This window comes from Sus scrofa, chromosome 4 (genome assembly GCF_054392235.1).
Source record: "Sus scrofa isolate SSC_HxYL_T2T_F1_AM1 chromosome 4, Sscrofa_HxYL_maternal_Yorkshire_Landrace_v2.0, whole genome shotgun sequence".
NCBI lineage: Eukaryota > Metazoa > Chordata > Mammalia > Artiodactyla > Suidae > Sus > Sus scrofa.
The window spans coordinates 97,008,688-97,030,837 of NC_139386.1; the positions used below are offsets into that span (position 1 = coordinate 97,008,688).

General features: G+C 42.5%; 1 protein-coding gene across 6 annotated transcripts in view; it reads left to right on the forward strand.

Moving 5' to 3' along the window:
* Nucleotides 1-3,111: 3,111 nt before the first annotated feature.
* The window catches only part of LOC100152824 (Fc receptor-like protein 1), a 35,169-nt gene continuing 16,130 nt past the window's right edge, over nt 3,112-22,150 (forward strand). For 2 of the 6 annotated variants that reach the window (XM_021089613.2, XM_005663238.4), the window contains exons 1-11: nt 3,112-3,256; nt 7,861-7,881; nt 10,088-10,378; nt 11,529-11,816; nt 11,979-12,257; nt 12,606-12,722; nt 16,706-16,733; nt 18,377-18,459; nt 18,676-18,747; nt 19,324-19,355; nt 20,688-20,758. In XM_021089613.2, the coding sequence (XP_020945272.1) occupies nt 3,226-3,256; nt 7,861-7,881; nt 10,088-10,378; nt 11,529-11,816; nt 11,979-12,257; nt 12,606-12,722; nt 16,706-16,733; nt 18,377-18,459; nt 18,676-18,747; nt 19,324-19,355; nt 20,688-20,756 (1,311 nt within the window). In that variant the 5' untranslated portion in view covers nt 3,112-3,225 and the 3' untranslated portion in view covers nt 20,757-20,758. Of the gene's footprint in view, nt 3,257-7,860; nt 7,882-10,087; nt 10,379-11,528; nt 11,817-11,978; nt 12,258-12,580; nt 12,723-16,705; nt 16,734-18,376; nt 18,460-18,675; nt 18,748-19,323; nt 19,356-20,687; nt 21,774-22,150 lie in introns of those variants that run through there. The other 4 variants (XM_005663239.4, XR_014844019.1, XR_014844018.1 and 1 more) reach the window with 4 other exon arrangements.

Sequence of the window (22,150 nt, forward strand, 5' to 3'; positions counted from 1 at the left end):
GTTTGAGAGACATCATGCCCAGACAGCATTTTCAATTTATTTTTCTCATCTTTTTCTGGAATCCAGTGGCATTCCTGGTCTTGGGTTCTGTGACAAACTGTTGTGTGTTTTGTGTGTATGTGTGTGTGTGTGTGTGTGTGTGTGTGTGTATAATATTATAATATATATTAAATTTTTATTGAATTATCTCATTGGTTGTCAGATTTTTTTTCCCTTTTTTTTAGTGCTACAACCCTGGCATATGGAGGTTCCCAGGCTAGGGGTCTAATTGGAGCTACACCTGTTGGGCTATGCCACAGCCACAGCCACAGCAACACCAGATCCGAGCCGCATCTACAAACTACATCCCAGCTCATGGCAATGCTGGATCCTTAGCCCACTGAGTGAGGCCAGGGATTGAACCTGCGACCTCATGGCTCCTAGTCGGATTTGTTTCTGCTTAGTCATGCTGGGATCTCAGGTTCTTAAACTTCTAACCAAAAAAAACTGTAACCAGTTTTCCTGTTTGAAAATTAGTGAAGTGATAATTTACCTATCTAGTGTAAGTTTAATTTATCAGTAATGAATCAAGTCCCCTTGCATCTATAAAACTGAGTTTATGGATCTGAAGAGATGAGGACAAGAACCCATAACAGAGGTATCACTATAACCTATTACCCTTTTGTGGTTCTGGCTGAATGGAAGACCAATCAACTTGTTTCCACTGGTAATATTTATAACTCATGCCTTCCTTATTAAAACACAGATGACAAAAAAGGCAAAAGACAAAAAAAAAAAGAAAAAGAAAAAGAAAAAACACAGATGAAATGAGGTGATGTCATCAAGATGGTAATGTAGGTTATTCCAGACTTTAGTCTTCATAAGAAGACCAGCTAGCAGCTATCCACATTTATGTCATTGCAAAAATCCCAGAAGCTAGGGATGAGCCTGGAAAAAAGAACCCTGGATCATAGAGACTGAGAGGGACTGCACTGGAAGGGTAAAAGGAGCAGTTTCACTTTACATCACCTAGGCTGGCACACTCTCCCTGGGGCTGTGGTTTCTCCAGTAGGAACAGAAAGCCCAAGGTGGGGACCCAGCCCTTTAGCATCATAAGATGATTTGCAGGAGGCCACTCAGGCCTGCTGAGAATTATTTAGGTATTCAGTATTTCTTCATCAGGACTCCCCAGCAATCTATTCTGAGAGGAAGATGACCTAGATCTTACTCATGCAATAGGATTGGCCCTCAACTTGATTTAAGTTCGTGAAGATGCTTTGAAAATTCTAAGAATGTCCTCATCTCATGATTTCCTCCTGACAGACCCCTCAGGGATCCTCAGACATGCTTGGGAAACTACATAATGTCATTTTTCCTCTTCTCTTAACCCATGCTTTCCCCTTCTAGGGTTTATTTTCTTTTACTCTGAGGTCAAGTCAGCATCTTATGGGGCTTGATACATGATACTGGGAAAAGTATGCCAAGTCCAGGTGTTCTCTGTAGACTGGCTGTGGGCAGGTTAGAATGTAATTTCTTGTTGAGGGTCATGGTCTAGGGCAGCTCTATATATACAATATGAGCCACATCTATAGTTTAAAATGTTCTAGTAGCCACATTAGAAAAATAAAAGAGAACAGGTGGAATTAATTTAACAATATATTTTATTTAACTCTAACCCTCAATACACAATTTTCTTACAGATAGGGAGCCAATAGTTGGAAGTATTAATCTAATCTATATGGTGACTTGAAACATATTTTTTTCTCTGTGGGCTACATTTTCTTCATCCATAATAGGTGGGAATAAAAATTCTTTTTCCCCCTTGATTGAAAAATAATTTTAGTTTAAAAAATAGTTAGCGTTATAAATTTGTGTAATCAATTTATTTTATTTTGTTTTATTTTTTGATTTTTAGGGCCACACCTGTGGCATATGGAGGTTCCCAGGCTAGGGGTTGAATGAGAGCTACAGGTGATAGCCTATACCATGCCATGGCAACGCAGGATCCGAGCCGCGTCTGTGACCTACACCACTGCTCATGGCAATGCCAGATCCTTAACCCACTGAGTGAGTCCAGAGATCCAACCCACAACCTCACGTTTCCTAGTTGGATTCGTTTCCTCTGCACCACGATGGGAATTCCAGTATAATCAATTTTTGATTCTGCTGGTTCCTGCTCTCTGCCCTTGCTTAGGGTAAAGATTGCCCCAGCCGCATATTCCTAGGTCTATCCCAGGGTATGTGTGTGGCTTGGCATAGAGTTTGGAGTGTCCCATTTGAACACAGGAAGTTTTGTTTTTGTATTCTTTTTTTTTTTTTTCTTTTTAGGGCTGCACCTGCGGCATGTGGAAGTTCCCAGGCTAGGGGTCAAATTGGAGCTGCAGCTTATTCCCCGCTAATTCACAATGTGACTCATATACAGGCTTCAAGTGTGGAGAACTGGTAGCCCCAAAGCACTAAAGGAAGACATGGGAGAAATTATAAACATCCTGCTTTGGAGTGAGGGGAGGAATAATGCCAGGGTTAGTGATAATGGTGAGCCCATCCCAAATGCCCAGATATTTGCATATGCCTATTTCCTGTGTGTCACTTATGAACATCTCCCAGATTGTACGATTTCATTTTTCAGCTGTTGCCTGCTCACGTGTTGGTCCACTGTGAAAGTTTAAATATGGAAGCTAGTATCTTGTAAACAGCTTGACCCTGCAAATCATCATGTGTAACACCTGTCAGACATTCTACATAACTTGGGTGACAGCCCATCAGTCCCTGTCTTACAGACACTTGTGCATAGAGTGACTACAATAGAGCCTGCGCGAGACAAAAGGATGTGCAGAGTAGACATGGAGGAGACATTCTTATCAAAGACGAAAGGCTTGCCATTTGAATTTCAGCAGGAACACTGCCTGCCGTGACTCTCATCAAGGACAGAAAGGGCCTTTGGGAAACTTCCTTCGAGATACCCAAGCTCTTGGAGTGTTAATCCGCATCATCTTCAAAATTTGGAAATAGAACCAAATTATAAAAAGAAGTATATTTACTTTTATCAGCCTCCAAAGCAGAGGAAATAGGTTGGCCATCAGAGGGTTCTTCTTCCTTCTTCTATTTCTGTAAACCCATGCTTTCGATTGTGTGACTTCTGATCCTGACTTCCTCCAACTGCTGACAAGCTGCTGCCTCTTGACTCTAAAGTTTTCTTGTTTTGATGAGAAAGAATCTCCAGATCCAGTCCCAGACCTGGCCCCCATGCTGCTAAGGCTCTTGCTGTTGATCTGTGGTGAGTAGGGCAACTCAGAAAAGGGTATGGGATTCCTTCCCCTGGTGCCCCACCTCCTGATGAGCTTTGGGACTTCTCAGGATCCAGTTTCTGCCCAGCCATGGTCAGGTGTGCTCTGATCTTTACTTCCCACTGAGGACTCAGAACTGGACAAAACAGTAGATAATGGAAAGCTAGATTTTGGGAGAAATCCATCATTTTTGTCTGTATCTCATGGGATGTGTTCGCTGTCTGTCTTTTCTCTATTAATTTTGACTTGTTCTTGGTGGTTTCGACAGCCGTGAGGATGATATGTGGCCTCTCAGTTCCTCTCCTTCTTATCATCACATTATTTTCCTTTACCTTTCCTTGACTTCTCAGTTTCTACCATCAAACCCTAGACCTTGTCTTTAACAACCATCCCACTTCCAAAATCTTTGACTTCAGCGTCCACCCCCCTCCCTGAATAGGTTGTGGTTCCAGCTCCCTTTCTCAAAGGCTCCATCTTCAACATGTCTTCAGCTCCCCAGGCTCACTTTTCTCTTGGCAATTTGCACGCTCCATGTGCTCACTACTCACAGTACTTAGATTCTCTGGTCCGTCATAACACTCCCTTGGATACACCTTCATTCCTCTCCCCCTACAGCACTCTCCTGACTAACGCCCATTTCTGTACGCTTCACACCTGTGCTGAAGCAGCTGAAGGGGACTTCAAACCAAAGGCATGGTCCTGCTGACTTATCTTCCTTTACCTATGGGATCACCAGTCTGAGGAAGCCATCTGTGCTACTACAGAATCCTCCTACTCTGTCAGAGCCAAGCCTCTTCCTTTTTTTTGCAGCCACGGCATGAGGCATCTTGATGTGGGATCTCAGTTCCCAGACCAGGGATTGAACCCAGACCACAGCGATGAAGGTGCTGAGTCCTAACCACTAGACCACCTGGGAACATCCAATGCTCTTCTTTGACCACTTCTTCAAACCTACTCCTCTCTCCGCCACCTTCTCTCTCCTTACTCTCAATGTATAACCCTGAGAAAATAAAAGCAATCAGAAGAAAAATTTCTCATCTTTTTACTGCTGTTTCTAGCAAGCTGTCCACCTCTATGTTTACATACCCTGCCTTTTCTCCCCCCATTATAAATATATTTTCCCTTATCCTATTGAAGAGAGGACTCTACTTGTGCTTTTGGTCCCACACTCTCTTGCTCCATCATCAAAATATTTCTCCATCTTGGGTTATTCCTATAAATATACAGATGTGCTATAATATCTTCTACCTTAAAATATTAGAAATGTAACCTCCATTGGCTTCACCATTTTATGTATCCCTTTAGTGTTTTCATTGAGTTCTGTTTTTACCTAATCTCCCCCCACTGTTTCTTTTTAAAATTCATTTTTAATTTGCATTACAGCAAGATTGAGGTTTTTCTTGATGCATTGTCTACGTTTTTTTTTTTTTGTTTGTTTGTTTGTTTGTTTTGGTCTTTTTGCTATTTCTTGGGCCGCTCCCGCGGCATATGGTGGTTCCCAGGCTAGGGGTTGAATCAGAGCTATAGCCACTGGCCTACTCCAGAGCCACAGCAATGCGGGATCATTAACCCACTGAGCAAGGGCAGGGACCGAACCCACAACCTCATGGTTCCTAGTCGGATTCGTTAACCACTGCGCCACGACGGGAACTCCAGCAATGCCGGATCTTTAACCGACTGAGTGAGGCCAGGGATTCAACCTGCAACCTCACGGTTCCTAGTCAGATGCATTTCTGCTGTGCCAAGAGGGGAACGCCTATCTATGGTTTTCGACAAAGATTTAGAGATGTGTGGCTACCCCCACGATCAACATACAGAACATTTCCATCACTTCCAAATTCCCTCATGCCCTTATTCCATTTATAATCAGCTCCTCTCTCATTGCTAACCCCTGGAAACTGCCAAACTGTTCTAGGTCTTTAGAGTTCTTCCTCCTCCTCTCTTGAACCCACTTTTCTTTGTCTCCCACCACTCCACTGACGGTGCTCTTGTCAATCACCTCTATCTTGCCCCACCAGGATTCAATGTTTATTTCTTATCTTATTTCACATCTCAAGACTGTTTGACATAGTTGGTCACTCCCACTTTTGGAAATACTTTTCCACTTGGCTTCTGGAATACTGTATTCTGCTGGTTTTCTTTCTAACTTAATACCTGCTGCTTTTATTGACCTCAAAATGTTTGCTTCTCCCAAGGTTGGTACCTAGACTTCTCCATCCACACTCATTTTCCCAAGTTATACATTTTAGTCACTCTATGTGCCACTTTAAGGTTAAATGGTATAAAATCAAGCTTGTTTATCCAATTTTGATCTCAACTTTGAACAGCTTTCATGTATTCACCTGCTGTTCAGCTCTCTACTATGCATTTTAAACTCAACACATCTGGACAGATCCTTTGATCTTCCACATGAACCACCACCACCATAGAACTTAACCTATTTCTATAAATGTCACCACCTTTTTTTCCATTTGCTGTGGCCAAATATCTAGGCATCATACTTAATTCCTCTCTTCCTTTTATGTTTTATATCAATCCATAAGTAAATCCTATTGCTTCTACTCCCAAGTTTATACTGAAATCTGCCCTCGTCACAGCCCTAGTACTATCTAACCTGAGCCATCATCCTCACTCTTCCAGACTCCACTAATATTCTCCCTGCTTTTCCTGCATGTCTGTAGTCTGTTCTTTTCACAGTGGAAGAGTGATTTTATAAATGCAAATTAAGTCAGAACTGTTTATATCTTCCCATTATACCATGAACAAAATGCAAAACTATTACCATGTCCACAGAGCCTTCCGTGACTGGCCCCTGCTTACTTCTCACACACCAATATTAGCCACTCTTCCCCCACTTCATCAGCTTCAGGTGCACCTGCCTTCTTATTCTGTCTTGGACATGCTCGTTCCCTCTCAAGATCTTTGTGTTTGCTGTTTCCCTGCCAGGGATACTCTTTCTCAAACATCCAGAAGGCCTACTTTCAGTTTCATCCATGTTTCCGGGCCAGGGATAGAACTCGTGCCACAGCAGGGACCTGAGCTGCAGCAGGGGTGTCAGATCCTTAATCATTAGTCCGCCAGGAAACTCATAAGTTTATTTTTAAAAATTGGCTCTCTCCCACTGTGATGTGAATTCCTTGACAGAAAGGATTGTTATGTACTTCACTACTGTAACCTCAGTGTGGTATACAAAGCTGAGTTATTTATTGTATGGATGAATTAAATATAATATGATCAGAATTCCCTGGTGGTACAGTTGGTTAAGGACCTGGCATTGTTGCTGCTGTGGCTCAGGTTGCAGCTGTGGCACAAGTTCAATCCCTGGCACCAGAATTTTCACATGACATGGATGTGGCCCCCCAAAAAAGTGTGATTTTCCTGCTAGCTCCCATTAATTCCCTTCTGCTACCTGAGGAAAGAATTATTTAAATAAACATTTAATCTAAAACAGTAGACATCTCAGACCAAACCGAGCCAAAGTAGATAATAATAGTGGGAGAGTATTTATTGAATGCTAAATTCCAGGCATTCTTCTATGAATTTTGTGGATATCAACCATTTAACCCTGGCAAATATCTGTGAAGTGGGCCTATCATTATCTCCATTTTACAGAAAAGAAAACTAAACTCCAGAGAGGTAAAGTATTTGTCCCAGGGTCACATAGCTTATAAGAGGAAGAGCCAGGATTCAAACCTATGTCAACTGCCTACAGAGCCTGTATTTTCCTCAGAAATGTCCCTCTTGACCATTATGATATAATATTGTGGTCAGATCCTTGGGATATGAGAGAACCTTTGGAGAAATCTGAATTTCATCTCTGGATCTAAGCCTCTTCTGCTCTGACGTTAAATAAAGAGGCATCCTGTCTTGAGCAGGAGTCTATCCACTCTCCTTGCTTGACTGTTGTTACCAGGAGCTGGACCACCAGACTTTTGAGAGAGGGGATGAGGTTGATGGGCTTGAGGAAGGGAGCTGCTGAGCAGTTATAGAACAAAGCCACCATCCTGTAATCATAGATGAGAGAAATTATTGGAAATTATTCTATGATCATAAAACTGAACGGTGGAGTTCCTGTCATGGCACAGCAGAAACAAATCCGACTAGGAACCATGAGGTTGTGGGTTTGATCCCCGGCCTCACTCAGTGGGTAAGGACCCGGCATTGCCATGAGCTATGGAGTAGGTTACAGATGCAGCTCAGATCCTGCATTGCTGTGGCTGTGGTATAGGCTAGCAACTACAGCTCCAATTCGACCCCTATCCTGGGAACTTCCATGTGCCATGGGTGTGGTCCTAAAAAGCAAAACAAACAAACAAACAAAAACTGAACTGTGTGTCATTTTGTAGGCTGGTAATGGATGTGGAATGTGGGAAAAGGAAGAGAGAGAAAGGAGGTAGGGAAAGATGGGGGAGGAAAATAAGAAGATAGGGAGGGAAAAGGGGATGAAAGGAGAGGGAAGAGAGGAAAAGGAGAGAGGAAGGGCACAAGGGAAGGTGGGCACATCATTAGGAAAGCTTTGGGTGGAGGGAGGTTGAACTTTGGGTAAGTCTGGTGTTTGCTGCTCTGTACTGATCTCTCCTGAATTCTCTCCCAGCTCCACTCTGTGAACCAACTGGTAAGTTGCACTTCCTTTTCTTCTTCATGGTGTGCGGGTATCTGATCATTTGAGTCAGTGCAGGAGGCCTGGGGATGGCTGTCTGATATCCGGTATACAGATGACAGCGGCTCCCTTGGGCCCAGGTTGCTTGTGTTCACACCCCACCCTGAGCATGACAAGTGCCAGCTCAGCCGGTGGAGCAGATCTTGGTCTGATCTTCTCAAGACCACAGTCTCGTTTTTCTGGGACATCCCAGCTTAGGGATGCACAAAGAAGTCAGGGGATGCTGAAGATTGATGCTAGAAGACTCTCTGCCCTCTGCCAGAAGGGCTCCAAGGTCCCTGTGCATTGCCCAGCTGCTTGCTCCATCGGGAGTGTTGAAGAGAATGCCAAAGTCACATCTCCACAGAGAACATCACAGTCACTGCTTGGAGGGACCACATACAAAATGATATAGACTGCTGCCACCTTCCTATTTTCGGACCTGCTCTGAAGTCACAACTGCTCCCCCATTTTTTTCTCTGGTTTATGCAAACTTACTTCATCACTCTGCTCCTGATTCAGTCTTGCCTTTACCAGATGAATAGAAGAGGAAATTTTCCCCAGAGGAAATCTTTCACTAAAGTATGTTTAATCTAACATATGGGACTCTTGTGCCTAAAATAATAATGACGGGGATAAAAGATGTTATCCTGCTACTTCAAGAACACAGGCTGTATGTGCAACTAGGGAAACACAGGGTTAGGAATTCCTATGACCAGAGATACTCAGAACTAATCAGCCTTCTGGATTCCTCACCTGATGTTTGTCCAAGTCTAACTCGTGCCTTGCGTTAATGCCATCATGTCTCATGCTTGGCTCTGCTTTTACTCCATAAGTGTACATGACCAATTATAGCCTAAGCAGATATCCAGAGCCACATCTGGGATGAAGAAACAAAGCTTCTGCCACCAGGAATTTGCCAGGTAGTCCCTGTGCCTGAAAATGAGCTGAAACAAGCTCAGAAGTGCAAGACTATGTCCAGACCTGTGCAAACTGGCCTGTCCAGTGTCCTACTCCATACCTACCCCAGATCCACTCAGAAGGGTGGGTTGCAGGTGCCCAGATGCCTTTTTGATTCGATTCTCTGCTCAGCCCCCAAAGCTATGCTGCATCTCAGTCCTCTGAGACTCCAGTTTTCCAAGGAAAGAAAGTGACTAATGCATAGGGTCTTCCATGCCTCAGCACAGAGCAAACATTCTGGGCCCATGATTGAAATGATTTTTTTTTTAAAGTCTCACTTAAAAAATTCTCATAGGAAAGCTCGGAGATTTTAGATACTGGACCAGGAATCACCCCTCAGTGATGTAGAACACTTAGCATTTTTACCTGATGTGCAGAGAAAGAGGCTTTTCTAAGGAATATTCTTAAAAATTCCCATAGAGCAGAGGCTCTGAGGAATAAATAAATGCCCCAAGAGCCAATGCTATCAGGGCTTTTGGTGTTTCATGGGCTGCTGCCACTGTGATTGATAGGGGATGAGATGAAAGCAGAACATAACTCTACCCATCTTTAATTCATCCAGGAAAGGACTTCTATGGCCAAAAAAGTGAACATCCATGAGGGTCTGAACCTCATGGATGTATGGATGCAAGCTATTTCTAGGCAGGAGGATGCCTGTTCCTTCCATAAGGACTATCCATAAAAGGGGAAGGAGAAAAACAGTAGAGAAGAAATCGAGTTCCTCCCAGTATTTGTCAGACTGACTGATCCTCCATGTCTCAGGAGGAAAGAGATAGTATGGGTCTGAGACATCAGGGGAAAAGGGAACAGATAAAAATGACCTCTATGGCTTATAACAAGGATGAATGAAATATATTTTCCTAAAACTTAAAGCTTCACCTTCCCCAATGCCAACTCCAGCGACAGTCATCAATATCCCTGCACTGTCTCCCAAAGTGTTTTCAGTTCATGGATAGAAACTTCAAAGAGTAAGAACCAGGTCAAAGGTAAGGGTTGTGTTGTGGAAGTGATAATGCACAGGGGTAGGATGTGCTGGGGGTGAGCAGCTGAAAGCCCGTGGGCCATGTCGGGGCTGGGTGGTGAGGTGAGAAGTGGCTGGTGTATTCAACTAGTTGCTTCTTTGGGTCTTGTGGAGAACAAATGCTGTGAACAAGTGCCCCCCCCCCCAATCAGGAACCCTGAACGCCATTGTCCTAGAATATGTGTTTGATTCTTCTCCTAGTGCTGTTTGTGACAGTCAGCCCCTCTCCGCCTATAGAGGGGAACTCAATGACTCTGGCCTGTAATACCTGGACCCCTCCACAAACGTTAGATCCCCCTCCACAGAAGTTAGAGGTTCAGCGCCAGTTCTGTTTCTACAAAGATGGCCTGGCCCTAGGGCTGGGCTGGGACAGCCTCCCTGAGCTCCGGATTCCCACTGTGTGGAGGGAGGACTCAGGATCTTACTGGTGTGAAGCCAAGATGACATCACTCAAGGTCATACGGAGCCCGAGAGTCCAGATAAATGTGCACAGTGAGTGCCAGCGGGGCCCTCTGCTGGGGTGGGCTGGGGAGGGCAGAGGCCCAAGACTGGTGTTCCCTGACGGTTGTGTGCTGCTCCTACGTGACTGGGTGCTATCTGAGATGTGAACTTGAGCTTCTCTTTATCAGAGTTCTTAAGGGGTCTTCTCTAATCCTTGCTATTCCCATACATGCAAATGAAGAATATTGAGGAAGCCCTTTCTGTGTGTCATCGCTGTGCTGGAGTGTGTAGAGGAAATAGCTGTGTAAACACAGTCCCTGACTATGAGACACTGATGCTCAACTGGCATCCAGGATGAAATGCGTGGCGGTGTTAACAGAAACTACCGAGAAGGGAGGAATCTGAGGAGGTCAAGAGGCAGCTTTGAGGAAAAGGCTATGGAGGAAGGGCTTACAGAAGAGAAACTGAGGTCTGGTTTTGAAAGTTCAAAAGGAAAGAGGGTGTTTGGAGTTCTGAACCCTGTTATTTCGTGTCAGGGTTGACGTTTCTGACATCCTCTCCCACACTCAAACAAAGATGTATCCTTGATACTACAAAGCATATACTAATCCCTCCGGAGAAATGGGCTTTCCCAGGCTTGCTCAAAACTCAGCACTGTGAATTTAGACCACTACACAACCCCCTTGGATACTTCATATGCCACAGGCCCTCTTCTAGTGCTTCACACACGTTAACTGAAGCCTCATAACTGTAGGAGATGACTATCATTATTGTCTCCATTTTACAGAAAGGAAACTGAATCTCAGAGAAGTGTAGTGATTTGATCAAGCTCACACAAGAGTTGGAACCAAAATTCAGCTGAGGCAGTTTGACTTGTAACCCAGATGTGTAACCACCACACAATTGTGCCTTGAAATGATAAGAGTTTGAGAGATTAGGGTTCTGGGAATCACGTGTCCTAGGCAGGGAGAGGACACTGCACTCTCCATGGGAATATTATGGTGTCTCTTCACCCTACTGCCATCGACCCAACCAATGCCAATTTCAAATCATCAGAACCCCTCCTCCATCCCACCCCACCTTTAATCTCTGTAAATGATTGACTTCACTGGAAGCCTTTGCTTGCTGAACTGTCACAACTACTCTGTCCCTGAAACCCTCCCTACTCAGGACCCTCCTGTGTCATCTTGTGTTTGTGTAGGTATCCCCATCAGTAAGGTGAGTTTGGAGATCCAACCTCCAGATGGACACCTGATGGTGGGAGAGAAGCTGGTTCTTGCCTGCTCAGTCACTGGGGGCACAGGAGAGATCACCTTCTTCTGGTACAAAGGATCCCTGGGTTTAAAGCTGGACATGAAGACCCAGCTTTCACTGAAGGCCAAGTTTGAGATCCCTGCAGTGAGGGAGAGTGACTCTGAGCAGTATTACTGTGCAGCTGAGAATGGCTATGGCCCCAGGCTCAGTGAGCTGGTGAACATCACCGTCAGAAGTAAGTTCCACAGCGCTTCAGCTGAGCCAGCATGTCACAATCTGGGCTCCATGTTCCCAGGGCATCCTGGGGATGTTCAATGGGGCTGAGCCTCTGTGAGCAGGGATGTTGGCTCTGACTCTTCATCAGAGGCCCTCTCTGACAGTCTACTATCTCTCTCAGTTCCAGTGTCTCGTCCTGTCCTCATCCTCAGGGCTCCCAAGCCAGACGCTCTGGTGGGGAATGTGGTGGAGCTTTTCTGTGAGGCCCAGAGAGGCTCTCCCCCAATCCTGTACCATTTTTATCATGAGAATGTCTCCCTGGGGAGCAGCTCAGCACCCTTTGGAGGAGGAGTGTCCTTCAACCACTCTCTGATGGCAGAACATTCTGGAAACTACTCCTGTGAGGCCAACAATGGCCAGGGGGCCCAGCGCAGTGCAGTGGTGACACTCAACATCACAGGTATAGTTCATGCTGTGGAGCTATCTTGGTCAATGTCTCTTTCCCAGCATCCGGGAGAGTTTTACTGACCCCACAATGTTTCTGGTGATGTACTACCAAAAGATGGGGCTTCTGCAGGTGATGCTGTCTTGGAAGATGTATCTGAGGGGGTGTGGAGGACTTCAAAGCTGGTGCCTCTCTCCTTTCATCAATGTGATGAGTTGCAAGTCCCTAGGTGCATAGATAACTCTCACCCTCCACACCTCCCCCAGGAAGAGCAGACCTTGGACTCAAGCCACACTCAAGAGGTCTGCTCTCCAAACCCAAGCCCTTCTCCTTGGCAGCTCATGTACAAGTCTCTCCCTTCAGTGCCTACGGAGGATAGAAAAGAACCTCTTACTTCTGGAGTCATTGGGGTGCTGCTTGGCATCCTCAGTCCCACCGCTATCGCCCCGTTATTTTGCTGTTGGCTCAAGAGAAAAAGAGGTTAGTATTTATAGAGACATATTTTGTTACTGTGACCTTTATTTTCACTGAAATAAGGCTAGATTTTTGACATATATACTATTTTTTAATTACTCAAATGAATTTATCACATCTGTAGTTGTATAATGATCATAACAATCCAATTTCACAGGATTTCCATTCCATAACCCAAGAACATCCCCCCCCAACCAAACTGTCTTTTCCAGAGACCATAAGTTTTTCAATGTCTGTGAGTCAGCATCTGTTCTGCAAAGTTCAGTCTGTCCTTTTTTCAGATTCCACATGTCAGTGAAAGCATTGGATGTTGGTGTCTCATTGAACGGCTGACTTCACTTAGTATGATAATTTCTAGGTCCATCCATGTTGCTAAAAATGCTGGTATTTCATTCATTTTAATGGCTGAGTAATATTCCATTGTGTATATGTACCACATCTTCTGGATCAACTCCTCTGTTGATGGACATTTAGGTTGTTTCCATGTCTTGGCTATTGTAAATAGTTCTGCAATGAACACCGGAGTACATGTGTCTTTGCAAGTTGTGGTTTTCTCTGTATAGATGCCCAGGAGTGGGATTGCTGGATCAAATGGCAGTTCTATGTTTAGTTTTCTGAGAAATCTGCATACTGCTTTCCACAGTGGTTGCACCATTTACAATCCCACCAACAGTGTACTAGTGGTCCTTTTTCTCCACACCCCCTCCAGCACTTATTGTTTGTAGACTTTTGGATGATGGCCATTCTGGCTGGTGTAAGGTGGTACCTCAGAGTGGTTTTGATTTGCATATCTCTAATAATGAGTGATGTTGAACATCTTTTCATGTGTTTTTTGGCCATCTGTATGTCTTCTTTGGAGAACTATCTGTTTAGATCTTCTGCCCATTTTTGGATGGGGTTGTTTGTTTTTTTGGTAAGGAGCTGTAGAGGTTGTTTATAAATTTTGGAGATTAATCCCTTGTCAGTCAATTCATCTGCAAAGATTTTCTCCCATTCTGTGGGTTGTCTTTTTGTGTTGTTTAGGGTTTCCTTTGCTGTGCAGAAACTTTTAAGTTTGATTAGGTCCCATTTGTTTATTTTGTTTTCATTGTCAATACTCTAAGAGATGGATCTGAGAAGATGTTGCTGTCATTTATGTCAGAGAGTGTTTGGCCTATGTTTTCCTCTAGGAGTTTGATAGTGTCTGGTCTTATATCTAGGTCTTTAATCCATTTGGAGTTTATTTTTGTGTGTGGTGTTAGGGAGTGTTCTAATTTCATTCTTTTCCATGTGGCTGTCCAGTTTTCCCAGCACCACTTATTGAACAAGCTGTCCTTTCTCCATTGTATATCTTTGCCTCCTTTGTCATAGATCAGTTGGCTGTAGGTGCATGGGTTTAATTCTGGGCTTTCTATCCTGTTCCACTGATCTATATGTCTGTCTTTGTGCCAGTACCATACAGTTTTGATGATTGTTGCTTTGTAGTATAGTCTGAAGTCCAGGAGCCTAATTGCTCCAGCTCCATTTTTCTTTTTCAGGATGTCTTTGGCTATTTTGGGTATGTTGTGCTTCCAAACAAACAAACACAAAAATATTTTGTTCGAGTTCTGTGGAAAATGTTCTTGGTAATTTGATAGGGATTGCATTGAATCTGTATATTGCCTTAGGTAATATAGTCATTTTGATAATATTAACTCTTCCTATCCATGAGCATGGTATATCTTTACATATATTTGTGTCATCTTTGATTTCTTTCATCAGTGGCTTATAGTTTTCAGAGTACAGGTCTTTTGTCTCTTTAGGTAGGTTTACTCCTAGGTATTTTATTCTTTTGGATTCAATGGTAAACAGGATTGCTTCCATAATTTCTCTTTCTGCTCTTTCATTGTTAGTGTATAGAAATGCCATTGATTTCTGTGTATTAATTTTGTATTCTGTGACTTTGCCAAATTCATGGATGAGCTCTAGCAGTTTTCTGGTAGAGTCTTTAGAGTTCTCTAGGTATAATATCATGTCATCTGCAAATAGTGATAGTTTTACTTCTTCCTTTCCAATTTGGATTCTTTTTATTTCTTTTACCTCTCTGATTCCTGTGGCTAGGACTTCCAAAACTATGTTGAAGAGTAGTGGCGAGAGCAGACATCCTTGTCTTGTTCCTGATCTCAGTGGGAATTCTTTCAGCTTTTCACCATTGAGAATGATGTTTGCTGTGGGTTTGTCATATATGGGCTTTATTATGTTGAGATAGGTTCCCTCTGTGCCCACTTTCTGAATGGTTTTTATCAGAAATGGGTGTTGGATTTTGTCAAAGGCTTTTTATGTGTCTATTGAGAGGATCATATGGTTTTTATTCTTCAGTTTGTTAATGTGGTGTATCACACTGATGGATTTGCAGATATTGAAGAACCCTTGCATCCCTGGGATAAATCCCAGTTGATCATGATGTACAATCTTCCAAGACTAAACCAAGATGAAATAGAAAAGTTGAATGGACCAATCACAAGAACTGAAATTGAAACAGTGATTAAAAATTTCCAACAAACAAAAGTCCAGGACCAGATGGCTTCACAGGCAAATTCCATCAAACATTTAGAGAAGAGCTAACACCTATCCTTCTGAAACTACTTCAAAAAATTGCAGAGGAAAGGATACTCATTCTATGAGACCACCATCACCCTGATACCAAAACCAGACAAAGATACCACAAAAAAAAGAAAACTACAGGCTATTTCACTGATGAACATCGATGCAAAATCCTAAACAAAATACTAGCAAACCACATCCAACAATACATCAAAAGAATTGACATATATACTATTAAGATGCTATATCTCAGAGTTCCCATTGTGGCTCAGCAGTAATGAACCCAACTAGTATCTGTGAAGATGTGGATTCGATCCCTGGCTTTGCTCAGTGGGTTAAAGTACTGGGCGTTGCTGTGGCTGTGGTGTAGCTACAACTCTGATTTGACTCGTAGCCTGGGAATTTCCCTGTGTTGCAGGGGTGTGGCCCTAAAAAGCCAAAAAAAAAAAAAAAAGCTATATCTCATCAGTCACCTTGCATCAGATATGTTTACACCCTCCAGCACACAGGAGTCAGACAAGTTTTAAAGCAGTAAAGCCCTTCATCCCCATGTGTTATCAGCTGAGGTTAAGCTGATATCTTGTACTTCTGTGGTTTAATTTTATGCAAAAATGTAGCTACTTAAAAATAACTAATCAGCCACTGGAAGAGAAACACAATGAGCAGTTCCAGCTATACTGACCATCTCCCACTTAAAAGTCAATTTATTCATTCTCATTCACCTTAGATTATTGTCACATGGTTTTTCTTCTCCCCGAAATGCTCACCACACTTCCACATAGTCTACTCACTGCTGGGTTCATTTTTTTTCCAGCTTAAATGTCATTTTCACCAAGAGGCTTCATCTGATCACATAGCCTACAATTATCTTCTATTATTTTTCATCAGAATACCAAGTTATTTAGCTTCACACTTTATCTAGTTGATAATTATATATCAACTATATCATATATATTTGTATGTTTAATCTTGGTTTCCTGTTCTCCATTGAGTGAGGTGGGGGTGGGTGGGGCAAGAGAGGACAATGTGAGGTTCTCACTTAAATTCCAAGCTTTTTGGCCATCTTTGGACACCTCACCCCAACTATAAAGTGTCTGTGGCAGTAACTTGCTCTGAGGACTCTTGCCATGCTTAGATAAAGTTGTATGGTTGTAAAACCCAAACCAAAAAGTGTAATAGGTGTGCAAAGGCAGAGGCTTGGGCTCAAGTCTGATCCTGGTATTAACTGTCTTTGGGAAGCTCCCTTAACTATCTGGACCAATATGAAGGTTCAGCCTAAGTAATTGCCAGGATGTCCTCTGGCCACACAGTGGCACCTTGCGATGGGCATCCTGGAAGATGGAAAATTGCCTACCCCAAGGCTGTATGGAAGCGCTGAGCAAGAGAGCTCCTCCACTGACATGTATGCTCTTTTGTTTGAATTACAGGGAGACTTTCAGCCAGGGATCCACCCAGGTGAGGCTTCTGCTTCCTCTGTGTGCACTGATAATGTAGAAAAAACTATTTTTAAAAAAATCGAACTGTTTGCTCTCATAAGCTTTTTTCATATTTTGTCAGATCCCAAACTGCCACTCCAGAGTTCTTCCATTGATAACTTTGAGCATTCATTTGCTATTCCTTTTAGTTTATGTATTAGTTAATTCATGTAAATCCTCTCATCATTCTTCCTAATTTTTTTCCAATTAAGGTTTATTTTATTTTATATAGTAATTTTTATTTTTTTCATTATAGCTGGTTTACAGTGTTCTGTCAATTTTCAACCACTATGGAAAACATTATGGAGGTAGCTTAGAACACTATATGACCCATATGACCCAGCAATCCCACTCTTGGGCATATATCCAGACAAAACTTTCCTTTAAAAAGACACATGCACCCGCATGTTCATTGCAGCACTATTCACAATAGCCAAGACATGGAAACAACCCAAATGTCCATCAACAAATGATTGGATTAGGAAAATGTCACACACACACACACACACACACACACACACACACACACACACACACACACACTACTCAGCCGTAAAAAAGAATATCTTCCTAATTTATCTCCTTCATTAAATCTGCAGAAGAAAGTCTTGTTATGTTGACCAGTTTCATGAATTTATTCAATCAATTAACCAATATCTGAGAGTCTTTAAGGCATTTTGCTGAGTTCTAGAAAGCATGAAAACGTGAAAAGATCTTGAGAGCCTTAAAGTATGTTAGAGTAGTTAAGATATAAATAAATTTCCAGGAGTTCCCATTGGGACTCAGTGGGTTAGGAACCCAACTGGTATCCATGAGGATGTTGGTGTGATCCCTGGCCTTGCTCAGTGGGTTAAGGATCTGGTGTTGCCACAAGCTGCAGTGTAGGTTAAAGATGCAGCTGGGCTGTGGTGGAGGCTGGCAGCTGCAGCTCTGATTCTACCCCTAGCCCAGAAACCTCCATATGTGGCAGGTGCAGCCCTAAAAAGAAAAATAAAAGGATATATACACATTTCCATAATGTAGGCCAGAGAGTAAGTAATAAACATACTAAAAATTATTGAAGAAGTCCCTTAAGGATTAGCGGAGGAAAAGATTTTTAATACTTCCATTTGGGGATATCAATGTTTAGTTGATACCTTTCTATATAGTGTGTTACTACTTTTGCCAGCAAAGAACCAGATATTTTTCAGAATAGCACTTTTTCAGTGGTGTATGTACATGTAAGACCATTTTCTTCTTTCCCTTCCTCAAGCTGCTTGTTTTGCCTGGCAACCCGTTTCCATCCAGGGTGAATCAGTATTTTTTCATTCAATATTTACTGAGCACCCATGATGTCAATGGCACTGTTCTGGTCATGGGCAGCACCACAGTCAGCTGTCAGATAAGGACCTTTCACTCCTGGAATATATACTCTAGTGACACTCTGTAATGTCCTACTCAGCCTAGGAATAGGGCTGTGGCTTGCACTGGACAGCGGTGCTGATGGCTTTTTCCATAAATTAGTATTCGGCTCAGGACACTTTCTAACAGGCTTCTCTCCTTCATCTCATAACCTCAGATATTTCTATCTGGTACATATGGGATGCTATCTCAGATAGACAGCATGTGCATCTGTGTTTGCAGGAGCCCTCCCAGACCTGCACCCCAACAAACCACCTATATCAACTCCCAAGCCCTGAAGCAACTACAGCCTGTATATGAAAACGGTGAGGTTTCCCAAATGACCTGGGCAAGCTGGGGAAGAGGCAATCAGATGATGTCTATTAACCAAACCTGACCCTGCTGTCTCCTAGCCACCCCTTCAGATAAGTGACTCTTCTGTCTTCATGGCTGTGGCAGGTGGAAGTTATAGAGTGAATTAAAATGGCAGGAACAAGGAAGGGACTGTGTCATGTCACAATGCCTCCTTTTTTCTCTTTCAGTGAATGTTGTAAGTGGGGATGAGGTTTATTCTTTGGTGTACTGCACGCAGCAGGAACGGCCAGCAACAGCAGGTGAGATGTGAGGGAGAGCATTTATATCTGATTTTTGTCTTTCCTGGAACCAGGAGGATAATCAGTGACTGTGTGTGGCAACCTTGGCAATGTTCTCGGTGCTGGTGCTTCTGCCCTTGTAGCTGACCATGAGCATTGCTGTGCTGATCTGAAGATTAGCTTTTGATCTGGAGGCCGCCTTGAGTAGATTCCAGTGCTGATGCTAGTTTGGTCCCTGTGTATATCTCCCTACCCAGTCAGATGGCAGCATTGGAGATGGTACCATCTATGTATTTCCTGGAGCAACCCAGTACAGCTCCCTAGGTGTGGCTGTTGTTCCACCCCCCACTTGGTGGGCGCAGAAATGCCGAAGGGTACAAATGCCAGGAGGGACTGACTGACCCTCCCACCCCCAGGTGCCAATTTCCCTCTGTATAGTAGGGACTCAAATTTGTGAGAGGCAGAAAAAGAGAGACAGAAAATATTAATGGAAATAAACCCACGGGGAATAGACAGGAGAGAAAGAAGCCTTTATTAACACAGATTTAGCGAAAGACTTGCAATGGAATCTTACATCACATACATTTATCTCCACAGAAGAACCCTCAGGGACAAATATTGAGGATAAGGTGAGTTGGAATTCTTTTTTTTTTTTTTTGTCTTTTTGCCATTTCTTTGGCCGCTCCCGCAGCATATGGAGGTTCCCAGGCTAGGGGTCGAATTGGAGCTGTAGCTGCTGGCCTACGCCAGAGACACAGCAACGAGGGATCTGAGCCGCATTTGCAACCTACACCACAGCTCACGGCAACGCCGGATTGTTAACCCACTGAGCAAGGGCAGGGACCGAACCCGCAACCTCATGGTTCCTAGTCGGATACGTTAACCACTGCGCCACGACGGGAACTCCGAGTTGGAATTCTTATTCTTTCCTCCACACTCTCTCTTTCTTCTGGGGATGGGTTCTCAAACTTTTAAAATTATGATCACTTAGGTAAAACAAAAGATCTCATGATCTATCTCCTATCTTATCTCCCCATACAATAGAAATAAAAACATTGATTATAAAAGCAAAGTATCACTGTACAATGTAATTTTAGAGGCTCTCATAGGCATTTGTTTTTGTTGTTGTTTTTGTTCTGTGGCTGCACCTGGAGAATGTGGAAGTTCCTGGGCCAGAGATCGAACCCACGCTGCAGTTGTGACCTGTGTCACAGCTGTAGCACTGGCTAATCCTTAACCAGCTGCACCATAAGGGAAATTCCTCATAGACATTTTTTAAGCAATAGACATATGGATGGTTTGTATCTAAACTGTAGTGCATGCTTAGTCTAAAAATTCTATTGATTTGAAAGCCTTTATCCTGACATACTATTGAAATATACACATCACTCATTGCTGTAAGCTAATCGAACATGTCCAAAAGTAAATTAATATTGAATGGAGCTAAATGAATAGTGATTTTTGTCATTAAAAGTCAGTAATTTCTAAACCTTGATTAATTGAAGACATCACTAATTATACAAAAAATGCTTTCAGAAAATTGCAGAAATTCCAACTCTGCATGTGTGCAAAGAGAGTAGGTGCTTTGTAATTCTGTCTAGTGTGGTATGGCTGCCAAACATCTCAGAACAGAATTCAAGTCCTTGGTAAACTCCAGTGACAGGCTAAATTTAGTTTATGTGCACAAAATTCTGACATTCTTATGAAACTACAGCCCAAGGAACAGCCAACAATGGGTCATAAGAGTGAGAGAAAGCTTTCGTGGGTTGATCGGGGGCATCTCTGGAGCTCACCAGTAGGATGTAAGCCCTTCAAAAACAGTCCTCAAGAGGCTCCGAGTTACGTGGGGGTGGCGCTCCGTGAATAGGATCCACCCAGGCTGATTGGGGAAGAGAACCTGTGGGAAACATGCTCTACTTGTCTTTTGTACTCAGGTACTATCCATGTACCTTTGCTTCTAGGACTCCTCAGCCATCTACTATAGGCTAATGGCAGATCTTACAGATGTGGACTATGAAGATGCTATGTAAAGGTATGGAAGATTGTGCTCTTGGGAAACCAGCCATGACCCCATATATCAAACTAAGACATACCTCAGTGATCCTGGGGAGTCAGCTTTCCAGTACACCTCATACAGGAGCTTTCCTCCAACAGACTATTCCTGCTTTCACTGTGAAGTGAAGTTGGCTCAAGTTTTGAAGAGATCCCCCAGGAGAACCAACCTGAACTCAGGAATGGGAAGAAATTTGTGGCCAGAACACAATTCCTATTGGTTCTTTTAGGTGCAGGTCAAACTGTGCTCTAACTTCTCTTTAATAAAGAAAATAGGATGGGAATAAAAGAACTTGAGCCCTTGGAGTAAAAAGACAGTGAAGCTTAGCGTGTACAAACCTAAGGTTAGCAGTTTTGTGGGACTGCTCCATGCAGAGAGGTATGTCCACCATTTTTGGTTCAACTGCTTTCTCTGCACAGACAGTACAGAGCTCCAGCCCTGCCACTTATATTAATCATCCTGTTTCCACTTAAAATATGTGACTCAGTGCATTTGGGGTCACTGTTACCAAATTAGAATTAAAACAAAGTTATATAAAAAGTTATTGTGTGTACACTCAATTTTAAAGACATATTTTGCACGCACAGGCCAATCTAGAGGCCCCATGTTTATAATGAGGTATATACTCTAGTAAGTTTCACTACATCCAAAGTTTTGTATTTGTTGCAGCCTCTAGAAGCTTTATGAACATGTTTTCTTCTTTAATTCACAAACTTTTTGAAAATGTGATAATATGGTTTGAAGTCTGTATTTTAATTTTAAAACAAGCATAAGCTAACACTTAAAAGTTAGAACATTTTAAATGTATATGATGTAAAAATTAAAGTCTTCCTTATAAACTAACACTGAAAATGGTATCCACTATTAAAAGCTTAGCATTGTTGAAATCTTACCTTCTCAGATATTTTCCATTTTTTATAGAAATAGTTCTACATACATGTGAATATACAAATATTTAGAAGTAAACCTATTTAATAAAATATCAGGAAATGTTTTCAAGTCTGTATGTAGATTATTGTACTATTTTAAAAGGCTATATGGTAATCTGTTATATGATAAATCATAATATATATTTTTTTTCTATTTTAGTAAAATAAAAATAACATAATTTACCATTTTTACCATTTATTTTTGGCTACCAACTTTATTTTCCAATTATCAAATTTTTGTTTTGTTTTGTTTTTCCTCATCTGTGTTTCTTCTATTTTTTCCCTTTTTTTGAATTGAGGTAACATGGGTTTATAATATTACACAAGTTTTACGTGTATATTATAATTTGACTTCCATTTACACCACAGTGTATTCTCCACCAAAAATTTAGTTTCAATCCATTACCATATAGTTGGCTGTCTCCCTTTATCCATTTTGCTC